Raw genomic sequence first — 25,805 nt, forward strand, 5'->3', positions numbered from 1 at the left:
CTAGTAAAGTAACAATCAGTCAGTAATATATATCCAAATGCGTAAAGATGGAAAGTGCTCTCCACTTCTCGAGGGGAAAAGTTGCCAATGCATCACTTCTGTGGGTGATGGATGTGTCAGCGAGGGCAGCTGTGCTCCTGGCTGAGAATCGACATATATACACTATCATCATTTGTCCAATCTGGCTGGTTGGAACAAAAATCTGGTAATATATGGAAGCAAATGATAATCAACCCTTTTCTCCAAAACACCGGAAAACGGATTTAACAATTTGTCTGAACGACCATTTTTGTCTCTTTTCTAGTGTTTGGGAACAAATGGTCTATTGATATTTGCTCCCATACATTACAAGATTTTCAGTGCAACCAGCCAGATTGGACAGATAATCTTATATTACGTGAAAATAAAATGACGAGTTTCAGCGTTCCCCTTGTTGGGATGTACAAACACCACAATAGGTCATTGTGTTCATGAAACAGTACCAATAATCCAGGGGACGAAAACCTCTTAACTGATACTCCCAGATGTTGCGACCAATCATCCAGTGGACTCTCCCTCTTCCTTATAATTAGTCCTCCTGGAGTTCATGTGTGATTAAGGGGTTCACTAGGAGGTGCACGCACTGCCGATGTCAGATGTAGCTGAGCTATGTTTTTGCTAATTCGTCCCGATTCTGTACTCTTTGCATTCACAAAGTGCATTGAAAATAATTAGCTAGATGCTGACAGACCTTCTGGCCTGTCCATCATGTCTGGGCACCACAAAGGGCAGTCCAGCAGAGTTAATGTGCTCCCCCTCTTTGGTAAATCCATGAGAGGCATATCCTGAGGTGCGCCACCTTGATGTCCTGCACCCAATCACCTCTCGTTGTGGTCTCTATAACTAGTGTGGCAGATCAGCAGCTCGGTTCAGCATATAATACATACCTAGCTTCAGAGCAGTCTGACGAGCAGCACCCGGCTCCATAAGCAACTTAGAAAAAAAAGTGAAGCTTCCAGGCAGCTGTCTGGTAAACTCTCTGGTTCTCTGATATACTGTAGTTATCCATGACACCATTTGATAAGCTGTACTTCTTGATGTTAATTTGTTGAACGTAGTTAAAAATGACCTGACATCATATAGATAAATCAATTGCTAGAACCAAGGCCCTCATTCAGACCCGGTCGCAAACACTTACTCACTCTGCGATGCCTTACAGTGCTCTGCGTAATCGCAATGTAGCATTCGCAACAATAGGGCAACTGCATGCGCTGTTGCGATCATTAATGAATCAGGTCTTCAGTCCTCAAGGCACCCTAACAGTCCAGGTTTTAAGGATATCCATGCATGACCACAGGTGACTTAATTAATACCTCAGTCAATTTGATTTAACCACCTGTGCTTAACCATGAATATCTCTAAAACCTTAACTGTTGGGAAGCCTTGAGGACCGCGTTTGGGAACATCAGGGTTAGTTGCTTTTGATTCATACAGGGGTAGCTACCAAACGGCTTTCATGTATTACAAGAGAGATTTTTTTACTATTCAAGAGTGGTATTCAATTAGAGGTTATGTGTGCAGCCACACATCACTGCAAATTATTGTGACTCAATGGCAGAGATGAAGAAGTGGCACCAATACATTAAACGGGTTGGATATGAAATACCAGCTGTTAAAATAGCATCCAGAGAGGGAGGTATGTAAGTATCCTAACCCTCCCCCCTTCTACCTCTAAACCTCTCTCCTTGCACCCTAACCCTCCCCGTTGGTGCCTGAACCTAACCCTCCCCCCAGTGGTGCCTTTTCTGCAGGGGGTCCTTCGTATCCAGCCTCCCCTTGTCCCTCCTGTAGCACCTTGGGATTTGGCCGTTGTCCTTAGGGCCCTCCAGAGCCCCCCCGCTTTGACCCACTGGGCTCAGTGGACCTCAAATGGCTTACTGCCAAGACTGTTTTTTTTCTGGTCATTGCTTCTGCCAGAAGAGTTTCCGATTTGGGGGCTCTATCTTGTCGTTCCCCATTTCTTTTTTTTCACAGGGACAGGGCAGTGCTTCGAACTCGCCCTGGGTTCCTCCCTAAGGTGGTCTCTAGTTTCCACATTAATAAGGAAATGATTGTGCCGGCCTTCAACTCCCCAGACCTGTCGGCAGGGGAGGCCTCATTGGGTGTGGTATGTGCCCTGAAGATTTATGTGGATCGTATCAGATCTCTCCGGAAATCAGACTCTTTGTTTATACTCTATGGTTTCCACAAGGGACCATGGCCAGCCAACAAACAAACTTTGGCTAGATGGTTTCGTATGACGATCTGAGGCTTACATTCATGAGGGCCTTCCAGTCCTGCCCCCTCAATTACTGTTCATTCTACTCGGTCTGTGGGCCCTTCATGGGCAGCTCGTCAAGGTGCCTCGGCTGTACAGCTTTGTAAGGCGGCCACGTGGTCTTCTATGAAGACCTTTTTGAGGTATTACTCTTGATACCTTTGCCACTCAGGATGCTACCTTCGGGCGGCAGATTCTCCTTTCTGCACAGGAGCGTCCCCGCCCTTGAGGGTACTGCTTTGGGAATCCCCAAGGTCACCCTGTGGACCTTCTATGGATCCTGAAAAAGAACAGTAGAGATATGATAAGAACTTACCCTTGTTATCTATTTTTCCATGAGGTCCATAGGATCCACAGGGCACCCGCCCTGACGCACCTGTGTTTCAGTTGGGCTTCGCTCTGGTCATCGGTTTTCCGTCTCTGTCTGTGTGAGAATTTGATTCTAGTGTGTTCCCAGACTTTCTTCTCTTTTGTCCTCCTCCGGCTTGCTACGTAACTGAGGAGCCTCCAGCCCGGGGTGGGGTATAGAGGGAGACCCATTGCATCCTGGGAGAAGAATTTACTGCGTAAGGTGTCCAGATGACTCTGCATCACCTATACCCCACGGTCTCCCTGTGAACCTTCTATGGATCATGAAGTAGAAACCCCGGCTTCAACTCGTGCTCAGTGTTCCGAGTCTGAGCCAAGTTGAAGCCAGGATTTTATGTCTGAAAGGAATAGTACAGATTAGTCTGACTTAATTTCCAGTCTCATTACTACGTTGTTTGCAAGAGCTATGAAGTATACTGACATTATATAAAATCCTAATACAAACATGTCTAATGGTAAAAATAAAGTCACAAAACAAATGCATACTAAATGATCTTATAGTTATAAAAATATTATTTAAGGTTAAATTTAATTAGCTGGATTTTGTAACACAAAGAATCACGTTGGTTCTGTTATTTGTAACATACCTATAGTAAACCCTGTATTCACACAATTACTTGCAAGTAATGGTTTGCTTTACACTTGAACCTCATTTGTTATACCAGTCAGTAAAGCAACACTAGTTTAAAACATTTAAATTTTATTGGAAATGTACATATCACACACACTTGGATATATACACAAACATATATAATGAAATCTATATATCTAAATATAACAATACACATAGAACAGTGAAACAAAACAAAAAAATATGAAAAACACATTTTCCAATACAACTAAACTGATAAGTTTCACTTTTCTCGGTGGCAAAAAAAAAAAAGTAAACCAGGTAAGGTGTTATACTGAATAAACAAACTATTTGCTTAATTTTGGGAATGAAGGTAGAATTAGCCTGTAGATTAACACTTACAAACTAATCACAGTAGCAGCACTAAATGAGAATGTATTCTGGCTAAAGCAGGTGAGGCGTGAAAGGGTCCTGAGGATAAACCATTGTGCAAGCCCATTACTTTTTCTCCCTGCTCCGATGAAAGTCAGGATTATTTTGACACCTCCAAAAAGCAGGAAGTGTGTGGTTCAGATAATTTTCCCCTGACACAAATCAGACACACTGGGAAGCACCTAGTTCAGCAAGACCTTTTGAAGCAATAATTTTTGGATTTGTAGCCACACTTTTCGTTGTGTTGTGAGTCTTATAAATTCCGATGAGTCTGTCAGCAATCTCAAACATGTTGTTCCGTAATGAGATGATTATGAACTGGGCATTTTTCGTTTGTTCCTTAAAAGGAAAAAAAATTAAAAAAAAATATTGAAAATAAAACAAATATAAAAAGAAAACTTGGCTTCAAATATGTTAAAGTATATTAAACCTGTTACATAGACGCTTTCCACTACATATAGAGTAAAATAGTTAAAAATAACTTCCTTCAAGAAGGGTTGGTGTCCTTTAGCAAATTAAGGTTATTTATGCATTGATTGAGAAATAAAATGTTATATACGTTTTTAAGAATGAATTTGTGATATTTTTGTTCTTTCATGTACAGTTGCCAGGACCATGCAGATACCTCATCAGTCACCAGATTGGTGCTGATCTCCAGTTGGCTGCAGTAATTCGGGAAGGATATATGTAGCAGATGCACAAAAGGGGCCACCAATGGCAGCAGGGGAATGGGTAGTATATGAGAAAAGGAAGAGTACAAGAGTGGGGCGCCCATTTATCATGGTATATTTGAGCTATAATCCCCGAAAACACCAGTTTTAAAAGGGGTTAACCACTAATATTTAGTATCCCCCAGATGTATGAAGGAGGGACCGCAGCAGGTATCTCCATTCCCGCAGGCAGCCGCATGCTATGGGGATTGTGATGCTGCCAAATTTACGAACATCTGGAATGCGATGCATTCCGAATATTGGCCCCTGCAGCCAACTCCATCTGAAGATGGCGTTAGCCGCTACAGCCTATGGGCTACACCACGCACAATTAGCCGGCGGACGGAAAAGGCGGCAGAGCATGTGCAGTCAGTGTGACTGCGAATGCGCAGCAGCCCCAGAAGCTCTCTGGGCACATCGCAGGGACATGCTCCTTTTCGAAGCCAGTGTCCCTGCCTGTGCTGTGATTGCATATTGCAATGTGATCATGGGCGTAATGTCATGCCCAGATCACACTGCAATAGCGATCATTAATAAATGGGGGCCTTAATGATGGAGACAGAAAGAGTAAAAGTCATTAAAAAAATAAAGTGATAAAGAGCAAATATTGAATTAGACAAAAGGTATTTTTGCCATGGGGGCAGGGGGATAGATGGACTGAGGGAGTTTGCTGGCACTGGTGGGGACATATTCTTCAGTGGAGAAGTATAAACACAGAGGTGAGGGGGTAATGCATCTGGGAGATCTGTTGGAGGCATTTGGAGTAATGACACTGAGATCAAATGCCACTGAAGGGACACCCCTAAGGGTATTTTGTCCACTAAAATATATAAAATGATTTTCTCTTTTTTCTTAAAAAACAAGACTTTTTTTTACCAAATTAAATTTTAAAAGATTGCTTCTTTTTTTTTTCCCAAAGTCACCTCAAATGAGTCAAACATAACTTAAATGGTTAAACACGGCTTTAGGGAAAGTTTATATAATAACTTGGAGAGCATCAGTGAATATCTGTTTAATCAAGAAGTGTTACATTTCAGAAACTAGTATGTGACATTTATGAAACAATGTGTAGTAGCGCTTTTGATGGTGTATATATTAAACGTCTTGTTTCATAAACTCCTCATGATATTTTATCAAAAAGAAATATAAAAAGCAATATATTGCAAATACAATAAAAATACACTGTACGTTCAGAAATATGAATTAAAAATTATAGGACAATTGACACCCTTATTCTATGTCCACATAGATAAACATCTGTTCCTATAATGCTCCTGGATAGAGAAACAATCTCAATAATGTAATGTGACACTTGCATAAATTCACTGGAATTGTCCTGTATGCATAGTGTCAAATGATAGTACTTGGATCAATTGTATATTGGACTGTTCATGGTATATTTACTGTTCCTTGCACTGATAGGGGGAATACTCCTATTTGTATTTCAATTTTCTGAACGTACAGTGTATTTTTATTGTATTAGCAATATATTGCTTTTTATATTTCTTTTTATTAAAATATCATGAGTTGTTTATGAAACAAGACGTTTATTAATATATACACATCATCAAAAGCGCTACTACACATTCTGTTTCATATATATGTTTTTATGGGCCTGACTAGCCCTATTCAGTAGCAGCTTGAAATTGACAGCCCATCTCAGCGCCTGTTTCCAACCTGTTAGTAATTTCCATTGTGTGACATGTTTACCCAGTAACAAAAAATATCCCCAAAACAAAAACACACAAAAAAAAATAAAAAATAAGATTTAATAAAACTGGTCTGATTTTGTTTTAATATCAATTTAAGGAGAAAGTTAAGAGGCAGGATGTAATAGTGTGCTAGTTTTTTACTTCAATGGTGGAAATGCACTTTAGTAACCTAGCACGTTCCCACCTTTGAAGTCTCACCTCTCCCAGTCAATGAATGTTTAGCCAATGCATTTCTATGTGAAATGCAGAATCTAAACCGGCATTTGGGAAGTATGTCCGCCAGGTCCACTCTTGTCGGATTTTTAAAGACGGTGGATGCATACATGGAATGAAGAGGTACCAAGGAGTAGTTTTTTTTTTTTTTTTTTTTTTTCAGTACAGTTGTGGATTCTACTGGAGCAGGGGACAGACTAGCGCTAGCGACAAGGTAAGTATGTAGTGTGAATGCGGCTGAGTGTATGTGTAATAAAATATTAAAACCTTCAGTGCATGTGTGGCCTGTTTATTTTAATATTTATTTTGCAAGTAGGGCCAAGGTACGTATGTAGTGTGAGTGTGTGTGTAATAAAAGGTTAAAACCTTCGGGGTGTGTTCTGTCTTTTTTTTTCTTTTATATTTCTTTTGCTGTAAACTAGGAGGTACCAGTGGGCCCTTAATGCTCTGCATGCTGGTACCTCTAGTTCTCCTGCAAAGGACAATATTATTTTATCTATTTTTTACACAATCAACCCAGCACCCACCGCCCAAGTATGCCAGGGTGCTCTGGAGACGGGGGACCTCTTTATAGGGGGGTACCCACTGCCACAGGGATTCCCGGCCTGGGCTGACTAGAGAGGGATGATGAATGCTTTGGCAGGGGACCCCGAGAGACGCGTCACACGGCTGTGGTATTACACCCCGCTAAAAAGAGAGTCTGGGGCTAGTTGTAGCCAATACGGGGACCCCTACTTATTTTGTCCCCCGTATTTCCACAATCACTGAGCCTGGTACTGGTTGATGAAAATACCAGCAGCCCTACGTCTTTTCCCTCTGTATTTACACAACCAGGGCAGGTTAAAAAAAGCCCGGTGCTGGTTGTGCTTTTAGGGGATGACCCCACATAATTTGTTTTTAATATTTTAACACTTTACTAGTTTTTTTTTTTTTTTTTATTACACAGAAGTCTTCACAGGTCTCACTGATCTGTGAAGGCTTCTGTCTAACTCGCACCTGCTCAGGCTACACTTGCTAGCCTGAAGCAGGTCTACTATTTAGCAAGTTTTATGTAAGTAATTTTATGCGACTTAAAAACTCACACTCTATTACATTGGTAGAGTTGAATGTTTTTCATGGGAAAACATCTGGATGCGAATTTCAGCATTGCGAGTTGTGGAAATGCAAGTTTGCATGTTCTTGCATTCTATTACTTCTGCAAGTTCCTTATTACATTTAGCCCATGGTTTATAACGGTCTCTCAACTCCAGTCCTCAAGTACCACCAACAGGTCATGTTTTTTAAACTTCTTTAATCATGCACAGGTGAGCTAATGTATCTTGCTGCTTCAGTAATTATTCTATCTGCTCCACAGACAGAAAACTTAAAAACATGACCAGTTGGGGGAAACTAAAGGGTTGAGAATCACTGGTCTAAAATCTGTTTCAGACCATGAAACAGATATGGATCAGATGTCAGTATCACATGATCCCAGCAAGGTGTGAACAACTGATGTGGTGGGAAAAAGGCCTTTCTTTAGTTTCTCAAGTAATTTTAAAATGGGCAATATTGGCAAGAACAGTCAATGTACGCAACTTGAAGGATTTAGCACAGTTATGAGCCTTAACTACTTACATAAATGTAAAATGCAACAATGGACACATTTTTGAAGTCCAAAGCAGCGTCAATCTCATCCATGAAGTACAGAGGTGTTGGCTTATAATGGTGAAGAGCAAACACCAAAGCTAGAGAACTCAAGGTCTTTTCTCCACCTGAAAGATTAAATATTTTCTTCCAACTCTTCTTTGGTGGTCGCACACTGTAAAAAAGAGTGGGATGGGGTGAAAAACATTGATGAATATTATACACAGCATAATTGTTGCTCGTACTATAAAATACCCAGGTTTCCCCAGTTTAGGGGGAAATATAGGTTCCCTCATTAAAGTTACAAGAAAGCAAAAAACTCCTGTCAGCCTTGGTAGAACAGTAAATCAAAAGAATTAGTACTGACAGCTAGCTGAGGGGTCAGCTGGATGTGGAAATTACAAAGTGTGATTTGCATAACAGTTAATCGAAAGGTATATGATTTTCATTTCCATCCTGCATGACTACTACTCCCAATCTGCATTCACCCTCATGCAAAACCATCTGTGTATTTAAATGTATGCGATTTCATGACTTGCTTGTAATTGGTATTACTTGTTCTGGGCATGTTCTTGAGGGTAGTATAGTTTATTGAGCATGTGTTTACATAACAGTACAATTTATTTGCTTTGCTAACCATTTGAGTTCAGCTGTAGTTTGTCATAATCAGACTCTTTAGAATCAGTAGGGTCAGCTGGATGTGGAAATTACGAAGTGTGATTTGCATAATAGTTAATCAAACAGTTGAACAAACATTGATCATCATCTGAGACCAGGTAATAACTAAATCACTATTTCATGTAATGTTTGAACATGGTTAGGACTAAAACTGGGTACACACTGACATATACTGGCCGATAAATTGATCGGCCAATATATCTGGTGCCCGTCGGCCAGTGTGTACCAGCGATATGTCTATGAACGACGTTGTACACAGACATATCGTGCCGGCTGTGCTGCACAGCTGATGGACAGATATATCTGCAGACATATCTGTCCATCGGCAAGTGGGTATTGCAGACAATCGGTCAAACACATGCATCGGCAGCTGCGGGGAGAGGGGCGGATCCGTCCCCCCCGGCCAGCGGGTCTCCCAGCTGCATGGAAGATAGTCGTTCAGTATATGAATGACCATCATCTACAGATATATCTGCAGATCACTCGCTCTGCAGAAATATCTGCTATGTGTGTTCCCACCTTAAGAGATGCACTAACAAAGCTCTTAGAGCTACAGTATGTGTGCAAATGTGAGCTTAGGAGAGCAAATTCGGAAGCAAATTGCAATAGTGACAACGGATAATCTGGATATTGTGGCTATTACGGAGTCATATCCTGGATACTTTCTCCAGCTAGGCCTCAGAGACCTGGGCATGAGTTTCTGTCCACGTACCCTTACCCCCCAACCTTATCTTAACAAACACTAATACCCAAACATCCTTAACCCCCCACACTAAGAAACCCCTAACTCCTAGCTCTAATAACCTAAGCACTAATACCCAAACAACCTTAACCCCCAACTAACAAATCCCTAACCCTTATACTCTTAGGTGTAGATTTACTAAAGCTAAAACATTCAAGTGGTGATGTTGCCTACAGCAACCAATCAGATTGTAGCTATCATTTCTCTATTGCTTTCTAGAAAAGGATACACAGAATCTGATTGGTTGCTATGGGCAACATTACCACTTGTCTATTTTAGAAGCTTTAGTAAATATATCCCCTACTCTCAAACACTAACACCCTAATACCCAAACAACCCTAACAAACTACCGTAACTCCCTGAACCCCCTAACCAAACCACTAAACTCATCCCTAACCTTAATTAGGTAACCCTAAATGGGCAAACTAGATGGACCAAACGGTTCTTACAGAAGTGTCCACATACAGCTATCCTCATGCGCTACACAACGCCGGAGCTCTGTGCGCCTCGGGAGTACAAAGCGTCTTTCGTGCGACTTTTTACCTTCAAATGTGTCTTATTCACAAAGTTATGCGAATAGGAAGCACAAGCAGCTTCTGCTTATTAAAATGATATGCAGCATGCCTATGTTCTCTGTGCGTCTGTGGGTGTATGTGAAATGCTACGTTACAGTGCCAGTAACGTAGTTTTGCATGCAGATACACCCGCATACAGAACATAGGCATGCTGCATATCATTTAAATCAGCAGACACTGATTGTGCTAGCTATTCGCATCACTGTGTGAATAGGACATGTTTGAAGGTAAAAGTCATACGAAAGACGCTCAGCGCTATCAAGTCACGCCATGATTAGAAGGGCTGTTTAACTTGCACAGAGGCTAGATGTATGAGGATACATCTGTATCTGCCATCAAATTCTATGTTTCTATATGTTAATGATGGTTCTACAAAAATTTGTACTGGCCTTTGAATAGTCTTCAGACTTCTTCAGGTTCAGCACATTGAAATACGTTGCAGTCAATATGGTGAGATTAATTTATTCAGTTTATGCTGTATTGAGCGATTGTATTTTATCTTGGGAGCCCATGACTTTTTTTTTTACATATTTATTATATTCCAATTCTATTCTATGTTGGATTTGATATGCATTTCTCAGTAAACATTAGCAAGAACAGTGTTTTTACTTTTAAATCTGTTTTTCTATGACATTATGGCTATGTATTTTTAAAGTGCACTTTGTAAATTACTTATTTTAAAGCACCGGTGGTTGCTGGACATTCCAGTTTATATACAGCTCACCTGCCTGGTGGGTAAAGGGATTGTTTCCACCATATTTAATATCACCCAATCTATAAAAAGTCTGATGAGCAAGATCTGTTCCACCACTTATACACTTGTCAGACACAAATTCCCTACGTTTGAAGAATAATACCCTTTTCAGTGCAGGAGAAACCTTGTTTTTCTATATCCTGACTTTAAAGGGTCTGTTGAGAGATTTATTTATTTATTAACAGTTTCTTATATAGCGCAGCAAATTCCGTTGCACTTTACAATTTGAATCAACATTAACATTTTACCGGGTTGTAAAAGACATACATACATGACATACTAAGACACATACATAAGGGTAAGAGGGCCCTGCTCATAAGCTTACAATCTGTAGGGAAATAGTTGTTGATACACAGGGATAGGTGCTATATATTGCAAATTGGTCCAGCCCGATTGCAGATGTTCTTGGTGGGCTGTATGATCCAATCACACTGGAAAGTTGGTCTAGGGTTAGAAGGAAGTAAAATTGAAGAAGGAGAAGATGTGATGGGTGTTTAGTATGAGACGAGAGTTAGATAGGGATGCTATAAAAAGGTTAGGTGGGCGGTTCTGGAATCTGATAAGCTTACCTGAAGAAGTGAGTTTTTAGAGAACGCTTGAATGTTTGGAAACTAGTGGAAAGTCTTATTGTGCGTGGTAAGGCATTCCACAGGGTTGGTGCAGCCCGAAAAAGTCCTGTAACCGTGCAGGGGAACAAGTAATGCGCGGGGATGAGAGATCTTGTGCAGAGCGGAGATGTCGGGTTGGAAGATATTTTGAGATAAGTGAAGAGATGTATGTTGGTGTGGTTTGGTTAATAGTTTTATGCGTGAGTGTAAGTATTTTAAATTGAATACGGTAGAAGACTGGCAGCCAATGGAGGGACTGACAGAGTGGATCAGCAGACACTGAACGTTTGGTCAGAAAGATCAACCTCGATCTTCAGTTTCCTTAGGTCACAGATTTGGGTATCCCTTTGGTGCCATCCATATTTTACATTTTTATAAGCTGGAAATTAATAAATGTGACGTGAAAGAGGGAGATAGTACAGCATTTGCAACTGTTTATCAGTAATCAACAGACAAAAATAGCAATCTTTGTGATTTAGTCTTGCTTGGTATAGCAGTTACTTCTCTAGCTGTATACAAATATGGAAGTGCAGCACATATGTACAGAAGAAAGGTTGGATCCAGGGATGCAATGCAACCAGAAGTTTTAAACAGTGAAACACACAATTGCTGCGTAATTTCGCTGGCATCTCTAGCATCACCTTTAATCGTTATTTGAAGCATCAACTAGCCAAACCGTTTATCTGAGAAACCACACAATTTCTCTTCCTGAAATAACAACCATATTATTTAAAATAAAATCCTGTGATTTCATGGATAAAATTTGCATCATCTTACTTTCAATTATATCTGCAAAAAAGCAGAGGCATATAAAGGTCTCTACAATCAACGACAACTGGAACCAGACTTGAGGATGGAACGTCTCAGTGGGGAAACATCACTGACCACCAGGGAAAGGGAAAGACAAAAAAGGAGGCAGAACATAAAGGGTGAAAGAAACACTTGCACAAGTGAAAAAACAAACACAGAAAAGTGAAAACTAAAAAAAGAGGCTCAACAAAGAACAGAGGCACACGATGCATAGAAGACCAACCTAAACATGATGCCTTCTGAAAATGGATCCAAGCTGTCTACGAGTTCCAGCTCTGCATCGCCTCCCAAAGTCAACATCTGGTAGTTTTCTTTTAGTTTATTTGTTATGACATTAAATCCAGCCATAAACTCATTAAGTCTTTGCTTACGAAGATCTTCATAAGCTCGTCTAAATCGATCTCTCTCATTTGTGATTTCATCAAGTTCTGCAACTCTTTGCAAATATAGCTCCTCCTATTAATGAGAAAAGGACATACTTTAAATACAATTTAATAACACAAGGCGTCAGAAAATAGGTACATGGAATATTTTAGTTGTTACTATTGCACTTGTTTATATCACTTTATCCCAAAAAGAGGCCTCTTTCCTTCCATTAAATACATTTATATAAAAAAACACATATATTTCAGATATTTGAAACCTCTCATCAAGGCCTATAATTGCATTTTTGCCACAATTTTAAAAGGATAAGAGAAACGGGGTAGCGGTAATGTACTAATTAATATATTTTGTATTTTAACAATACTATTTATAGGCGCTACTTACATTTACAGGCACCAATCACGTAAAAAAAAAAAGCGAGAGCAGTTTTCCCAATGCAAATATAGGACCGCATTCAATTAGCGTTGAAAAGTCCGAATCCGCGGAAATGTATCGCGGATGACGTCATTTTGCCAGGCAGAAAGTTTCCGCCGTAATCAATTGCAAAGACTTTTCAATGCAATGTAAATCGGCGGAAAAGTTTCGCCTATGAATAGCAGGCGGAAAAAAGTGCAGAATTGCGGTTTTGGGGTGCAAAGGTGCGGAAACCACTCTACACCCTTGGGACAGCCCCACCAAACGATAACTGCGTTAAAAAAAAAAAAAAAAAGGGAGAACACCCCAAAAAGTTACTTTGAAAATGGGGGCACACATAAAAAGTAGCGAAATAGACTTTAGGGGGGGGGGGGGGGTCTGCAAGTATGGGGTAGGTGTGTTTTTGATTGCAGGTGCATTGCTGATGGTGCGTTTTTGACGTCGCTTAAAACTTCACTTAAGCGAATTTAAACCATACTTGAACCCATTTTAAAGTACCCAAATTTGACAGGACTACTTAATTTCTCCAAAAAACGTGCTTAATGCTATTCTTCACCACTTGTGCAAAGACACTATATAGAGGCAATTGAAAGCACTTAAGTACCCCAAATAGCTTCATGGGGGCTAATCGGGGACATCTATACTGATCCCCAATGTTAGTGCATCTTTTGGGGGGCATTAAGCCGATTTCCCCATCTCTGACAGCACTTTACCTGATTGCGTTTCGCCGGGACACGTTTTCACGAATAGCGGGGGCGTGCACGAAAACTTTTCGCGTCCAAAACACGCGATGTAGGTGAAAAGTCCGGCAGGCAGAAAAGTATTGCGGGTGAGAAACTAATTGAATACAGCTCATAAGTGGAAAAAGTATCAATATCATAGCAAAGAGCTTATACCGGGTATTTATTACATCCAAAATATTCAGAATTTTTTCAATCAAATCCAAATACCAATTTTCATGACCTATAAAGCTTCCCAGAGCTAAAGAGTTACAATGCTTTCTCATATAAGCTCTTTCACTTAATTTCAACATGTAAATTAGGTTCGAGAGACCATAACATTGTAAAACATGTACCTTCATTTTATATGCGGCAATAGCACCAAGGTTTGGCTTCATTTCAAGACTCTTTGCTTCTAAGAGAGCAATTTGATTATTTATTTGATCTGGATCCTTTATAGCCTCTAGTTCTTCTTGGGATAGTATGGGGAGAACCTCCTCTGGATTGTCTTCTATGTTATGAAGCTTAAGTTTTGAGATCTAAAAAGGAGATGCACAACAGATACAACTATGCACATTACACCAATAAAAATAAATAATATATATACTGTGTATAAAACCTATGACGCATAACATTACCTAAGAAAATGTAGTTGACAGCCACAAATCTTAAGCTTACCTCTTTTTGCCAGTATTTAATTTTAGACTGATGTTCAGCTAGGTGACCATCTATTTGCTCAATTTTAAGTCGAATATTTAGTGCATCCTTTTGAAGTGCATGCTCCTTATCCTGAACTGCTTTAATTTCTTGCAGTAAACCTTTGTGCTTTTCTTGGATCTCAGTGAGTGAACCCTAAATAAAAATGATGAAAAACAAGTATAAGAAACAATAAATAAATGATCCTACACAACACAAATCAAATTGTACCGGAGCACCGAGCCAGGACTGTGACCAAAGAGACTTTGAATGTAAATGAACAAAGGGGACAACCTTGAGGGAGGCTACCACAGTCTCCAGCAACTGCATGGAAACCTGTCTCAGCCACGATTCCTCACCAGAGACTGAATGGCCAAAACTTCGGGCTCCAGAAGAACAACTTTGACTCCTGGTGTCAAATAGCAGACCAAGAAAATGTATGTTTTTGGCTGGAACCAGAGTGGACTTTGGGAAATTTATTATTGTTCAAGTTTTTTCAGACTAGAATCCACCATGCTTAGATGTTGGCAGAACAGTGGTTCTGAATTTGCCTTAAATGATACTCATCAATGAGTATGTTAATTAAATAGGGAATGATCGATGCGCCCTTGGTCCTCCACAGAAGCATAGGGAGTAGCAGTGGAGACCAAACGGAAGAGTCTGGCATTGGAAATTTCTGACCACAGACCTGAGTAGCGCATCAGTTTTCCAGAACAGTACATGAAAATAGGCATTTCTGAAATCTAAAGTTGCCAGAAACTTGTTCCATGGATATTATGACCAATTGTATAAACTCAATTTTGAACTTCTCCATGAACCAGTGATTGTTCAATAATTTTAGGTCCAAGATTGTCCAGAAAGAGATCTGGTATCATTACCAGAAAAAGGTTAGGAGTAGACTCCCAATACCTGCTGATCTACGGAAACCAGAACTAGGACTTCTAACCTTGAGAGAGTGGAATGCCCTTTTTAATGCCTTCCTTCTGACCAGATCTTTTGAAAGGGGGGAAGGGGGCAACAGATAACTAGCAGGGTGGAAGACTTAAAATATCCAGAATGAACCCTCCGCACAGAATAACATTCACTGACTCGAAAAACTTAGGCCACACTTCCCAGAATCAGAGAAGACTGGCACCCGTCACAGATGGACCTGGGTGAGGCACCAAACTTTCATGAGGACTATTATGTCAGCCTGCTTAAATTCTGGACGTCTTCCTGTAGAGGTCAGACCACCCCAAAAGTTAACTCCTCGTTTAGCGTTGGATTGACCTCTGGATGGCAAAGCTCTTGCCTTTCCCGCAAACCGAAAGGGAAAACTAGGAGAGGCTCACAAAATGGAGACCCAGAAATCAGATTGCCTCCAGTGTCCTTTCTATCCAGAACATCTCCAATGTACTAAGATAACCCCTTGGTCTGCCCACTAAAGGCAGAAGGTCCACTCCAGGAACATTACACTGCAGACCCTAAGCCAATTGGTCATTTCAAGACCTCCTTCACTTAAGCTACAGCCAACACCGTATGTAGAGCGAAACGGTCAACAGCAAAAAAAGTTTTCAGAATACTTTTACATTTTCTATCAGTATGATCTTTTAAGGCCACAACATTTGTAAAAGGAATAACTGGATTTAGACAATTGAGCAATGGGGTATACACTTTAAGTGGAATTTCCCATGAAGCCGTATTATGTCAACAAACATTAAGTGGATATAAGCCAGTGAGGCACCTTTTTTTTTGCTCTGCTGAAACCAGGCCTCATCCAGAATGTTTAAAAATGGAAAAAGGAAGTAGACACTCTCCTACACCAGAGGTTCCCAAACGTGGTCCTCAAAGCTACCCAACAGTACAGGTTTTAGAGATATCCTTGGTTGAGCACAGGTGGTTAAATCAATTGCCTGAGGAACTAAATAAGTCACCTGTGCTCAACAAATCTCTAAAACCTGAACTGTTGGGGAAGCTTTGAGGACCGCCTTTGGGAACCTCTGTCCAACACTAAAAAAAATTAGGAAACATCACTAGCCATAGAGGGCTATCCGCATGAATACTGAAAGCCTGGCGAACAGCCTGGACCAGCTCTTCAAATCCGTGACTGATAGGAGGATCCTCCTTCTAATCTGGCTGGTCTTTCCACTCTAGGTCAGGAACTTTACCTTCTTACTGGGAGTAACCTACAGAATCAGTCTTCTGGAAAATATAACTGGGAAGGGGTCTGACATTCTCTTATGCAAGTAATGCAGAGGACTCAAACATATTTCCTAAGGAAGAGGAAGCCCTAGAAAGTTCCCTTGTTAATATTACAGGCAGACTGTGGTTCTTGAAAAAGACCCACTAATTCCTCTTGGTTGGGAGCAGGAGGAATTGCAACTAGAGATATGGGCTTCCTTTCTCAACAAGTTTTATCATTCACGAGTGATAAAACTCGTTGCGTTTGTTAAATGGTGCTCCAGCCAATCAGCTCCCAACTGTAATTTTTCAAACAAATGACAGTTGTGAGCTGATTGGCTTGAGTACCATTTATCATAAGCAACAAGTTTTATCACTTGTTGTGAATGATCAAACTCGTTGATAATTGAGGCCCGTCCATGGTCTGTGACGGGGCAACATTACAACCACTGATTGACGTGCCACTGCTTGGTTAAGTTCCGCAACTGCCATGTCCACTGTCTTAGCCCACTCAGGTATGAGCTGGCTGAGCTCCACTGTCCACAAAGCTGCACCACGGGCACCTGGTTCTGGGCAGCTATTCAATAATTTTTCCATGCATTTAGAACAGATAAAATCCCTGACAGAAACATTCCCTTGTTTAGCTTTTGAATTCTCTCCCGTGTCAGACATAACATATGCATAAGTAAGAAAACTTACAGAAATATGTTGCCTATACACTCAAGAAGGAAATAGACAAATACAGGCTAATATAAAGCCCATTTTATGAATATAGAGGTAAATAGGACAGGTAATGCAGCCTATGGCTGTAGTTTATTCTCTCTATAAATTTTAGAGAGAGAATAAACTACAGCCATAGGCGAAACTGTGGGGTGGTCCAGGGGTGCACAGGGGCACCCATTAGCCCAGTTCGCCAATCCGCCGCTGGCCCGCCCTAACGCTGCCCGCCACCCACTGCCTTTTTGGGCGCCCGGCGAGAGAACAAACCTGCACAGGTGGCGAGAGGACACTAGCAACTAGATCCCCTGCGCCAGTAGGACTTCTCCGATGTCAGGCTCTGGGGGGAGCTGAGGGCAGGGCCAAAGTCAGCAGCGGGAGTAAAGTGCTCCGGACCCGGTGCTAAGGGGACATCGGTCTGAGCTGTGAGGGAGGGGGGAGTCAGTGGATAATAGGTTCAGCTGGTTACGTGTAGTTCTCAAGGACAGGGATAGTTGAGGTCTGGCACCAACGCGTTTCAACGACCCTATTACGTCTTTTTCAAGATCAAAGACGTCACAGGGACGTTGAAACACGAAGGTGCCAGACCTCAACTATCCCTGTCCTTGAGAACCACTCGTAAGCAGCTGAACCTATTATACAGAGACCAGGACAGCTTCATCTCCGGCAGCCAACAATTACTTCATTATTCACCTGATTCAGGTACACACTGTTGGGGATATTTCCGGCATTTCACCAGGTTAAAAGAGATTGATAGAGCGGCTATCCTCAACTTTACACCTGGCTCGAGCACAAAAGCCAGTCATCCATGGATACCATCCTACATCATAGCCTACTCCGGACCCCTCTTAAGCCAAAGATGAGATATTTCCAGCTGAGCAGCAGGTAATTCTAACCGCTACCCAGAGATCCTAAATCACGGATTGCACTGCTAACCTATATTGGATGAAAGCAGGTAATAAATACAACGATACTGCATAACCCTGCCTTGTCAATACACTTGTCTCAATAACATTTAAGTATATTAAATTATAACTACTGACTGACTTGAGATCAGATTCTCTCCCCAGTCTTATCCTAATGTTGTTGCATAATGCCATATATAGGCTCAAGTGGTTCAAAACTCCGGGAATTTTTAATTTTTTATGACTTTGCATATATTTTGCCCAGTGTATTTTATGCAAAACATAGCAGCTAATATATATTGCTACAATTTAATGATTGTTGTTTTATAATAAATACCTTATAAATTGTTACTGATTTGTGCTTTTATTTCCCACCTTCAGACTCTGTAGCTGCTACTTTGTATTTATTTGTTTATTCAGTGAGGGTGACTCCCTCATACAACTACTGTACATTGAGTCTGAAGTTGTTTTAACTCTACAGCACCTGGATTTTTCTTGTGTTTTATCTTCAAGGAACTGCAGCCTGCTAGCAGTGCTGGACTTAATCCCCACCTCCCAGTGACATCAGCTGTCAATCACCATTATGGCAGGGAGAAGATGGCTGCATAGACTGCAGCCTATGACGTGCAGACAGGTAAGGAGCCGTTGCTGGTTCCAACCCATGGTGCTGGGGTACCGCAGTGGCTCAGCCTACTCTTAATTCCAGTTGCGGGAGTACTGTACTAGCAGACTTTGTGACTGGGGCAACCACCTGCAGCCCGATGCTACATGAATGTAGGCTGTGGCTGCTTCCTTCCTGAAGCAGTGGCCCACAAAGTGTGGTGAAAAGGCCTGTTGGACTCTATTTTTTGAGTCCCTGTACACTCTGCCGAAAGAGTGGGATTGCAGCGTAACAAGTTATGCTAATCGGCCATATATCTCCCTCCCAGCAACGCAGAGTGTACATAGCACTTTCAAGAAACAAAATAAGAAAATTAAGCAAAATAAGAATAATCACCAAAGACAGCAAGCATTCATAAAAGGCTGCCAGTATCCCCTAGTGGATGAAGGAGAGAAAAAAACCCACTAAGGTAATTTGGTAGGTGGCAGGATATAGAGAGAAGTGCAACATTTCAATTTATAGTTAACCATCTAGGATGGGATTTTAGGAAAATTATAACTCTTCGATATAGGATTCATCTCTCTCAGGAACCTGACCCCACAAGATAAGATGGGCAAAAAGAGACATGTATCCTTTTTGCGGCCCTCCATGTGGAGTGGAGGATTGCCCTCTGGGATAAGGGCCCCCTTTTTCACAGTTAGCCTGATAATTTTTTTCAGTTCAGGGCAAAAATGGACAGTGCCATTTCCTAAACACCCTGCCTTCTAGAAGATACCCCCTAAGAGAATGAGATATCTTCCAAGTCTCTGCAGCAACACACCTTCCTGAAAGTATAAATCGAGTGATCTTTCCCAGGACTGGACAATAGCAGGTATCTAGCACTTGTGAGGTCTAGCTGGACAGAGATTTAAGATCTTCCCCAAGGATGAGGAATCATTTATTTATTAAACTCAGACCAGACTTTCCTAGGCTCTAAACCCAAGTTGGCTCTTTAGAAGGAGTAGGAAGAGGGGGTCCAAAGGCTTCTGGTTAAAACCCCCACAAGAACAGGTTTCAAATCTAAAGGTGTTAAAGGGAGATACTTCAGTGGTTTCTTTGCTCACTAGTATGGAACATAAGTTGCTCAATAGACTGAGCTATGGACTTCTAGCAGAACCGGTCTGGGCTGTCTGCTGCACAGCACAGACGATTACGGCAGACTAGACAAGTTATGCACAGGGCATCTACCCCCAACTGTCTACTAGGCAGAAAAAATATTAAGTCCATCCACTAGACTTGGACTCTTGTACTACTTCCTTTATCTAGACAAGGAGGAGATTCAAATGTAAAAAAAAGGGAATGAGCTCTTCTGTCCCTCACCCTGCACTAACAAGAAACAGTTCAAGAGGACAGTACCCTGTAATGCCAGAGGTGTCTGGCTGCATTGTGAAGCAGCATCTTGCTACTTACCTCATCCTATTCCAAGGACCAGAGCTCTGCAACATTTGTCTGTTCACAAGTTTTGCTAATGCTGACTATTACATAAAACTCCTCTCCCCCCACAGGGAGAGGAGTTACTGATCTTAGTCATCTTGTTCTAGGGAACGTCTGCCTAATAGTAGCTCCAGATCAAGAAGCCGGTACCTTCAACAGTAGTGGCCGGCTTGCCCATCTAGAGGCAGTCGACAGTGGGGTGCAGCAATAAAGAGACTATAGCCCGTGCTTAGACAGTGATAATACAATTTGTTTAACCCTAAGCAGAAACCAATATACTTACAACATATTTAAATTAAAGGTTAAATAAACAAGTTTGAAATACCACACCTCTGCTTCTTTGCATTCAGTCATTACTGTAGTTGCTTTCTCCTCCAGATTTTTTAATTCTTCTGACAAATCTTCTATGCTTTTGTCATTATCAACAATTTCCTTTTCTGTGCGGACTACAGACTCCTCTGCTTTCTTGAGGTTTCTGGGAAGAGGAAATAAATGTAAATATATTTTTTTAATGTGTTTTTCAAAAAGTTTTACATTTAATTTCTATGAAAGAATATAAACCTAAACCTTGCCTCTTAACCATGTAGAAAATTATGGGTGAACCTTTAAATCAGACACCATGGGAGGAATTGAATTGTTTTTTCACGCCATATGTCCCGTCTAAAGCGACGTGAGATCGGGGTGAGATATTCAATTGTTTTGAGCACCCATAATGCAGAGTTTAGACAGGTAAAAGCAACTAAACCCATGATGTCCTGGTTTGCGCACTAAAGCCTTACATTTTGCAGATTTCTACTCGCCACCTCAGGAGGGAGAGAGCAGAAATCTCTGCGCCCACATCATTCGAACCCTATCAAAGCAATAGGGGAGTTGCTAAGAAGGGCACCAGTTTGTAATGGGCACACAAAATAAACCAATTTCCCCTCCATAAAAGCTTAATGATCTTAAATTTATTCAGGTATTTTACTTTTTGCAATCCACAACAGGGTGACAAAAAAATAGTTTACGTAAGACAATGGTTACCATTGCTGTTTTCTATGTTGTTGAGTAACTTGGAAAGCACAGATTCTAAATGCAGCCAGAGTGGAGTACTCATTAAATTAAACCCTCAACTCTTTCCTTTGTTAATTGCACAGGTTTGAATGTGACATTGGGACTGATTCAGCAAGGAACGCAGTTGCGTATACGCACACAATAGGTTGATTAATTTGCAGCACGCGATCGAGGCGCTGCATTAGGATTTGCGTATATTGTGACTATGCAGAACCATGGCAGTGACTGACAGGAAGTGCAGTTTGTGGCTGGAGGGGGGCAGGCCAACGCAGGCATGCCAGTGCGTTTCAATGCCGTTGCATGGGCATGCATAAATTATCCACTGCGAAACCAGATGCCGCCTGAGGTCTCACAGCTTGCACAGTAGTTAGCAATTCCTGATTAATGTAAGGGCTTCAGTAACTGTCCGATGTTGCTCGATGTTAACGATTGTTTCACTATGTTGTCAAAGTATACGGATGTGAGCAAGGGGAAGTGGGCGTCCTTAGGTCAGGCTGCCATCGCAATACCAATGAAAAGATTTAAATATCACTGCTGATATTAGCAACGCAGTTGCGTGCGTATAAGCAGAATAGCGATCCGTAGTGAATCAGGCCCATTGGCTGCTAGGTGATTTCAATACATTTCTATAAGTTGTATTAGTTATATTACAAGACAATGTGCTGAAATTGACAAGCAAAACAGGTTCAGAGCAAGTTTGAAACAGCACAGAGAAAAATTTAGAAACAAACCTTAAAAAAATAAAAAAAAATAAAAAAACCCACCAGACATAAGGCACAGGAAAAACTTCTGTGAACAAAAAAAAAAAAAATTGCACTTCTATTAAATCCTTTTCTAGTAGTCTATTGAGGGCCACTGGAAAAAGATTTTCATGAAATTAACACATTTGAAAGACACTTTTTAGTCGATGTTTTGGTCCATACAAGGACCAGTGTCAAGACTGGTGTCTACAATATCAAAAATGACAAAAATTACCTAAAGGACATCTATATCAGGGCTCGACAAATCCCAGGGGCCAGGCCGCCATGGCTACCAGATTTTGCAGTGAGGGAGGAAGCAGGTCCTCATCAGCTCTGGCGGAGATTTGTGCCTATAGTATTGCGGTGTTCATATCATCCACAGGAGTGCATGTGCTGAGTGTCGCCTGTGGTGACTGTGTCTATCCCGGCCTCTACAGATGACTCCTCTCCATCCTGGCCTGCTCTGATGCCTGTTGTCTGTCCCAGTCTACACTGATCCACCTGTATGTCCTGGCTGTCTATGCAGCTGGAGCTAGGGGACAGTAGAGCTCTCCAGTAGTAGGGTCTATGCATGGCCAGGGATTGCGGAGCGGCTTCAGAGGGATAGTTGTGTGACCATGAGGGGAGGGGAGTTTTGTTGTACTTTCTGGCCCCATTGTTTTATGTGAAATGTGGTCCGTTATTACTGGAGGGTAGAGCAGGGGAGCTGTGCAGAGCAGTGAAGGAGCCTCCATTTTACTGTATCCATTCAACTGTGACCATTTTGTGGACTAGGGGGGGCGGTGGTCTGGCTCCTACAATTTCATCCTGGCTCCTAGATTTTAGAAAAATTTGTCAAGCCCTGATCTATATGCTGTATAGAACAGCATAATGCATTTCCAATCCAAGCTCCATAGATTCACCCAAATGTATTGATGAAAAATCGTGAGGGGTCACAGACCACTGACATCAGAGACAAAACTTAAACATACATGCAGACATCTAAGCCAGAGAAGGGGGACGCAAACATCATCCCCGCGTGTGGAGCTCCAATAGTCACGTAAGGTCAGGGCAGAAGTGTATAATAGAGAAAATGAATAATATATATATATATATATATATATATATATATATATATATGGGATGTGCAGGCTCGGATAGGTTCGAGTTTGCACGTGGAGTTCGGATTTTTCCCTCAAAAGACCAGGAATGATGATGTTCGTCCATGTAAGATGACGTTTTGCCTCGTTCTGAGTTCCGTTTTTTTGGAGGGAAAAATCCGAACTCCACGTGCAAACTCGAACCTATCCGAGCCTGCACATCCCTAATATATATAGATATATATATATATATATAGATATATATATATATATATATATATGCAAATGGCTGGCACTCCTATCCAAAAATGTACAGGCTCTGGGTGCACGTCCAACAAATGAAAACCTGCCATCAGTGTAGAACGGATGGCACTCCAAGAGACTTGATAAATACAGTAAAGAGCGAGGCAGACAACAGCGTGTCACATTCAACGTTTCATTATGTAAATCATTTAGTCAGGAACCTGACTAAATGATTTACATCATGAAACGTTGAATGTGACACGCTGTTGTCGGCCTCATTCTTTACTATATATATATATATATATATATATATATATATATATATATATATATATCTCTATCTATCTATCTATCTATCTATCTATATATACACAGGTTGAGTCTCCCATATCCAAAATGCTTGGGACCAGGGGTATTTTGGATATTGGAATATTCCGTATTTTGGAATAATTGCATATTATAATGAGATGTCTTGGAAATGGGACCCAAATATACACACACAGAATGCATTTATGTGTTATATACACCTTATACACACAGCCTGCAGGTAATTTTAGACAATATTTTTTATAATTTTGTGCATCAAAAAATGTTTGTGTACATACATGAAATTCATTTATTTTTCATATACACCTTATACACACAGCCTGAAGGTTCTTTTATACAATCTTTTTAATAATTTGTGCCTTAGACAAAGTTTATGTACATTAAACCATCAAAAATCAAAGGTTTCATTATCTCAGTCATGCTGAAAATATTCCGTATTTCGGAATATTTGGATATGGGAGACTCAACCTGTTATATATATATATATATATATATATATATATATATATATAGATACACACACACGGTCAGGTGCATAAATATTGGGACATTGACAGAATTTTCATATTTTGGCCTCTATTCAACACCACAATGGTTTTGAAATGAAACAAGCAAGATGTGCTTTAACTGCAGACTTTCAGATTTAATTTGAGGGTAATTACATCCAAATCAGGTGAACGGTGTAGGAATTACAACGGTTTCTATATGTGCCTCCCACTTTTTAAGGGGGCAAAAGTAATGGGCAAACTGAACAATCCTAAATCTAACTTTCACTTTTTAATACATTGTTGCAAATCCTTTGCGTTCCAGACTTCAGGCTGTAATTGCCTGCATAGACATCACCAGACGCTGGGTTTCATCCCTGGTGATGCTCTGCCAGGCCTCTACTGCAAATGTCTTCAGTTCCTGCTTTTTCTTGGGGCATTTTCCCTTCAGTTTAGTCTTCATCAAGTGAAATGCATGCTCAAATCGGATTCAGGTCAGGGGATTGACTTGGCCTTAAAAAACTCTTTGGTTGCTTTTGCAGTATGCTTCGGGTTATTGTCCATCTGCCCTGTGAAGCGCAGTCCAATGAGTTCTGAAGCATTTCACTGAATATGAGCATATAATATTGCCTGAAACACTTCAGAATTCATTCTGCTGCTTTTGTCAGCAGTCACATCAATAAATACAAGGGAACCAGTTCCATTGGCAGCCATACATGCCCACGCCATGACACTACCACCACGCTTCACTGATTAGGTGGTATGTTTTGGATCATGAGCAGTTCCTTTCCTTCTCCATACTCTTCTCTTCCCATCACTCTGGTACAAGTTGATCTTTGTCTCATCTGTCCATAGGATGTTGTTCCAGAACTGTAAAGGCTTTTTTAGATGTTGTTTGGCAAACTGTAATCTGGTCTCCCTGTTTTTGAGGCTCACCAATGGTTTACATCTTGTGGTGAACCCTCTATATTCACTCTTGTGAAGTCTTCTCTTGATTGTTGACTGACACATATACACCTACCTCCTGGAGATTGTTCTTGATTTGGCCAACTGTTGTGAAGGGGTTATTCTTCACCAGGGAAATAATTCTTCTGTCATCCACCACAGTTGTTTTCCGGGTCTTTTGGTGTTGCTGAGCTCTCCGATGCGTTCTTTCTTTTTAAGAATGTTCCAAACAGTTGATTTGGCCACACCTAATGTTTTTGCTATCTCTCTGATGGGTTTGTTTTGATTTTTCAGCCTAATGGTGGCTTGCTTCGCTGATAGTGACAGTTCTTTGGATCTCATATTGAGAGTCGACAGCAACTGATTCCAAATGCAAATGTCACACCTAGAATCAACTCCAGACCTTTTACCTGCTTAATTGATAATGAAATAATGAGGGAATAGCCCACACCTGTCCATGAAATAGCTTTTGAGTTGATAGTCCCATTACTTTTGGCCCCTTAAAAAGTGTGAGGCACAAATAGAAACCGTTGTAATTCCTACACCGTTCACCTGATTTGGATGTAATTACCCTCAAATTAAATCTGAAAGTCTGCAGTTAAAGCACATCTTGCTTGTTTCATTTCAAAGCCATTGTGGTGATGAATAGAGGCCAAAATATGAAAATTCTGTCCATGTCCCAATATTTATGCATATATATATATATATATATATATATATATATATATATATATATATATATATAGTAATGCAAGGCAGTGTCACTCTCTG

The 25,805-nt window shown here is 40.9% G+C and overlaps 1 protein-coding gene across 1 annotated transcript in view; it reads right to left on the minus strand.

Moving 5' to 3' along the window:
* Positions 1–3,379: 3,379 nt before the first annotated feature.
* Positions 3,380–25,805, minus strand: part of SMC4 (structural maintenance of chromosomes 4) — a 142,092-nt gene continuing 119,666 nt past the window's right edge. Inside the window, exons 19-24 of the mRNA XM_088479818.1 lie at positions 20,493–20,637; positions 14,289–14,462; positions 13,967–14,149; positions 12,317–12,549; positions 7,918–8,101; positions 3,380–4,007 (exon numbers count right to left, since the gene is read on the minus strand). Coding sequence (XP_088335944.1) covers positions 3,831–4,007; positions 7,918–8,101; positions 12,317–12,549; positions 13,967–14,149; positions 14,289–14,462; positions 20,493–20,637 — 1,096 coding nt within the window. The 3' untranslated portion in view covers positions 3,380–3,830. The remainder of the gene's footprint in view (positions 4,008–7,917; positions 8,102–12,316; positions 12,550–13,966; positions 14,150–14,288; positions 14,463–20,492; positions 20,638–25,805) is intronic.

This window comes from Taudactylus pleione, unplaced genomic scaffold (genome assembly GCF_031769625.1).
Source record: "Taudactylus pleione unplaced genomic scaffold, aTauple2 ptg000246l, whole genome shotgun sequence".
Lineage (NCBI taxonomy): Eukaryota > Metazoa > Chordata > Amphibia > Anura > Myobatrachidae > Taudactylus > Taudactylus pleione.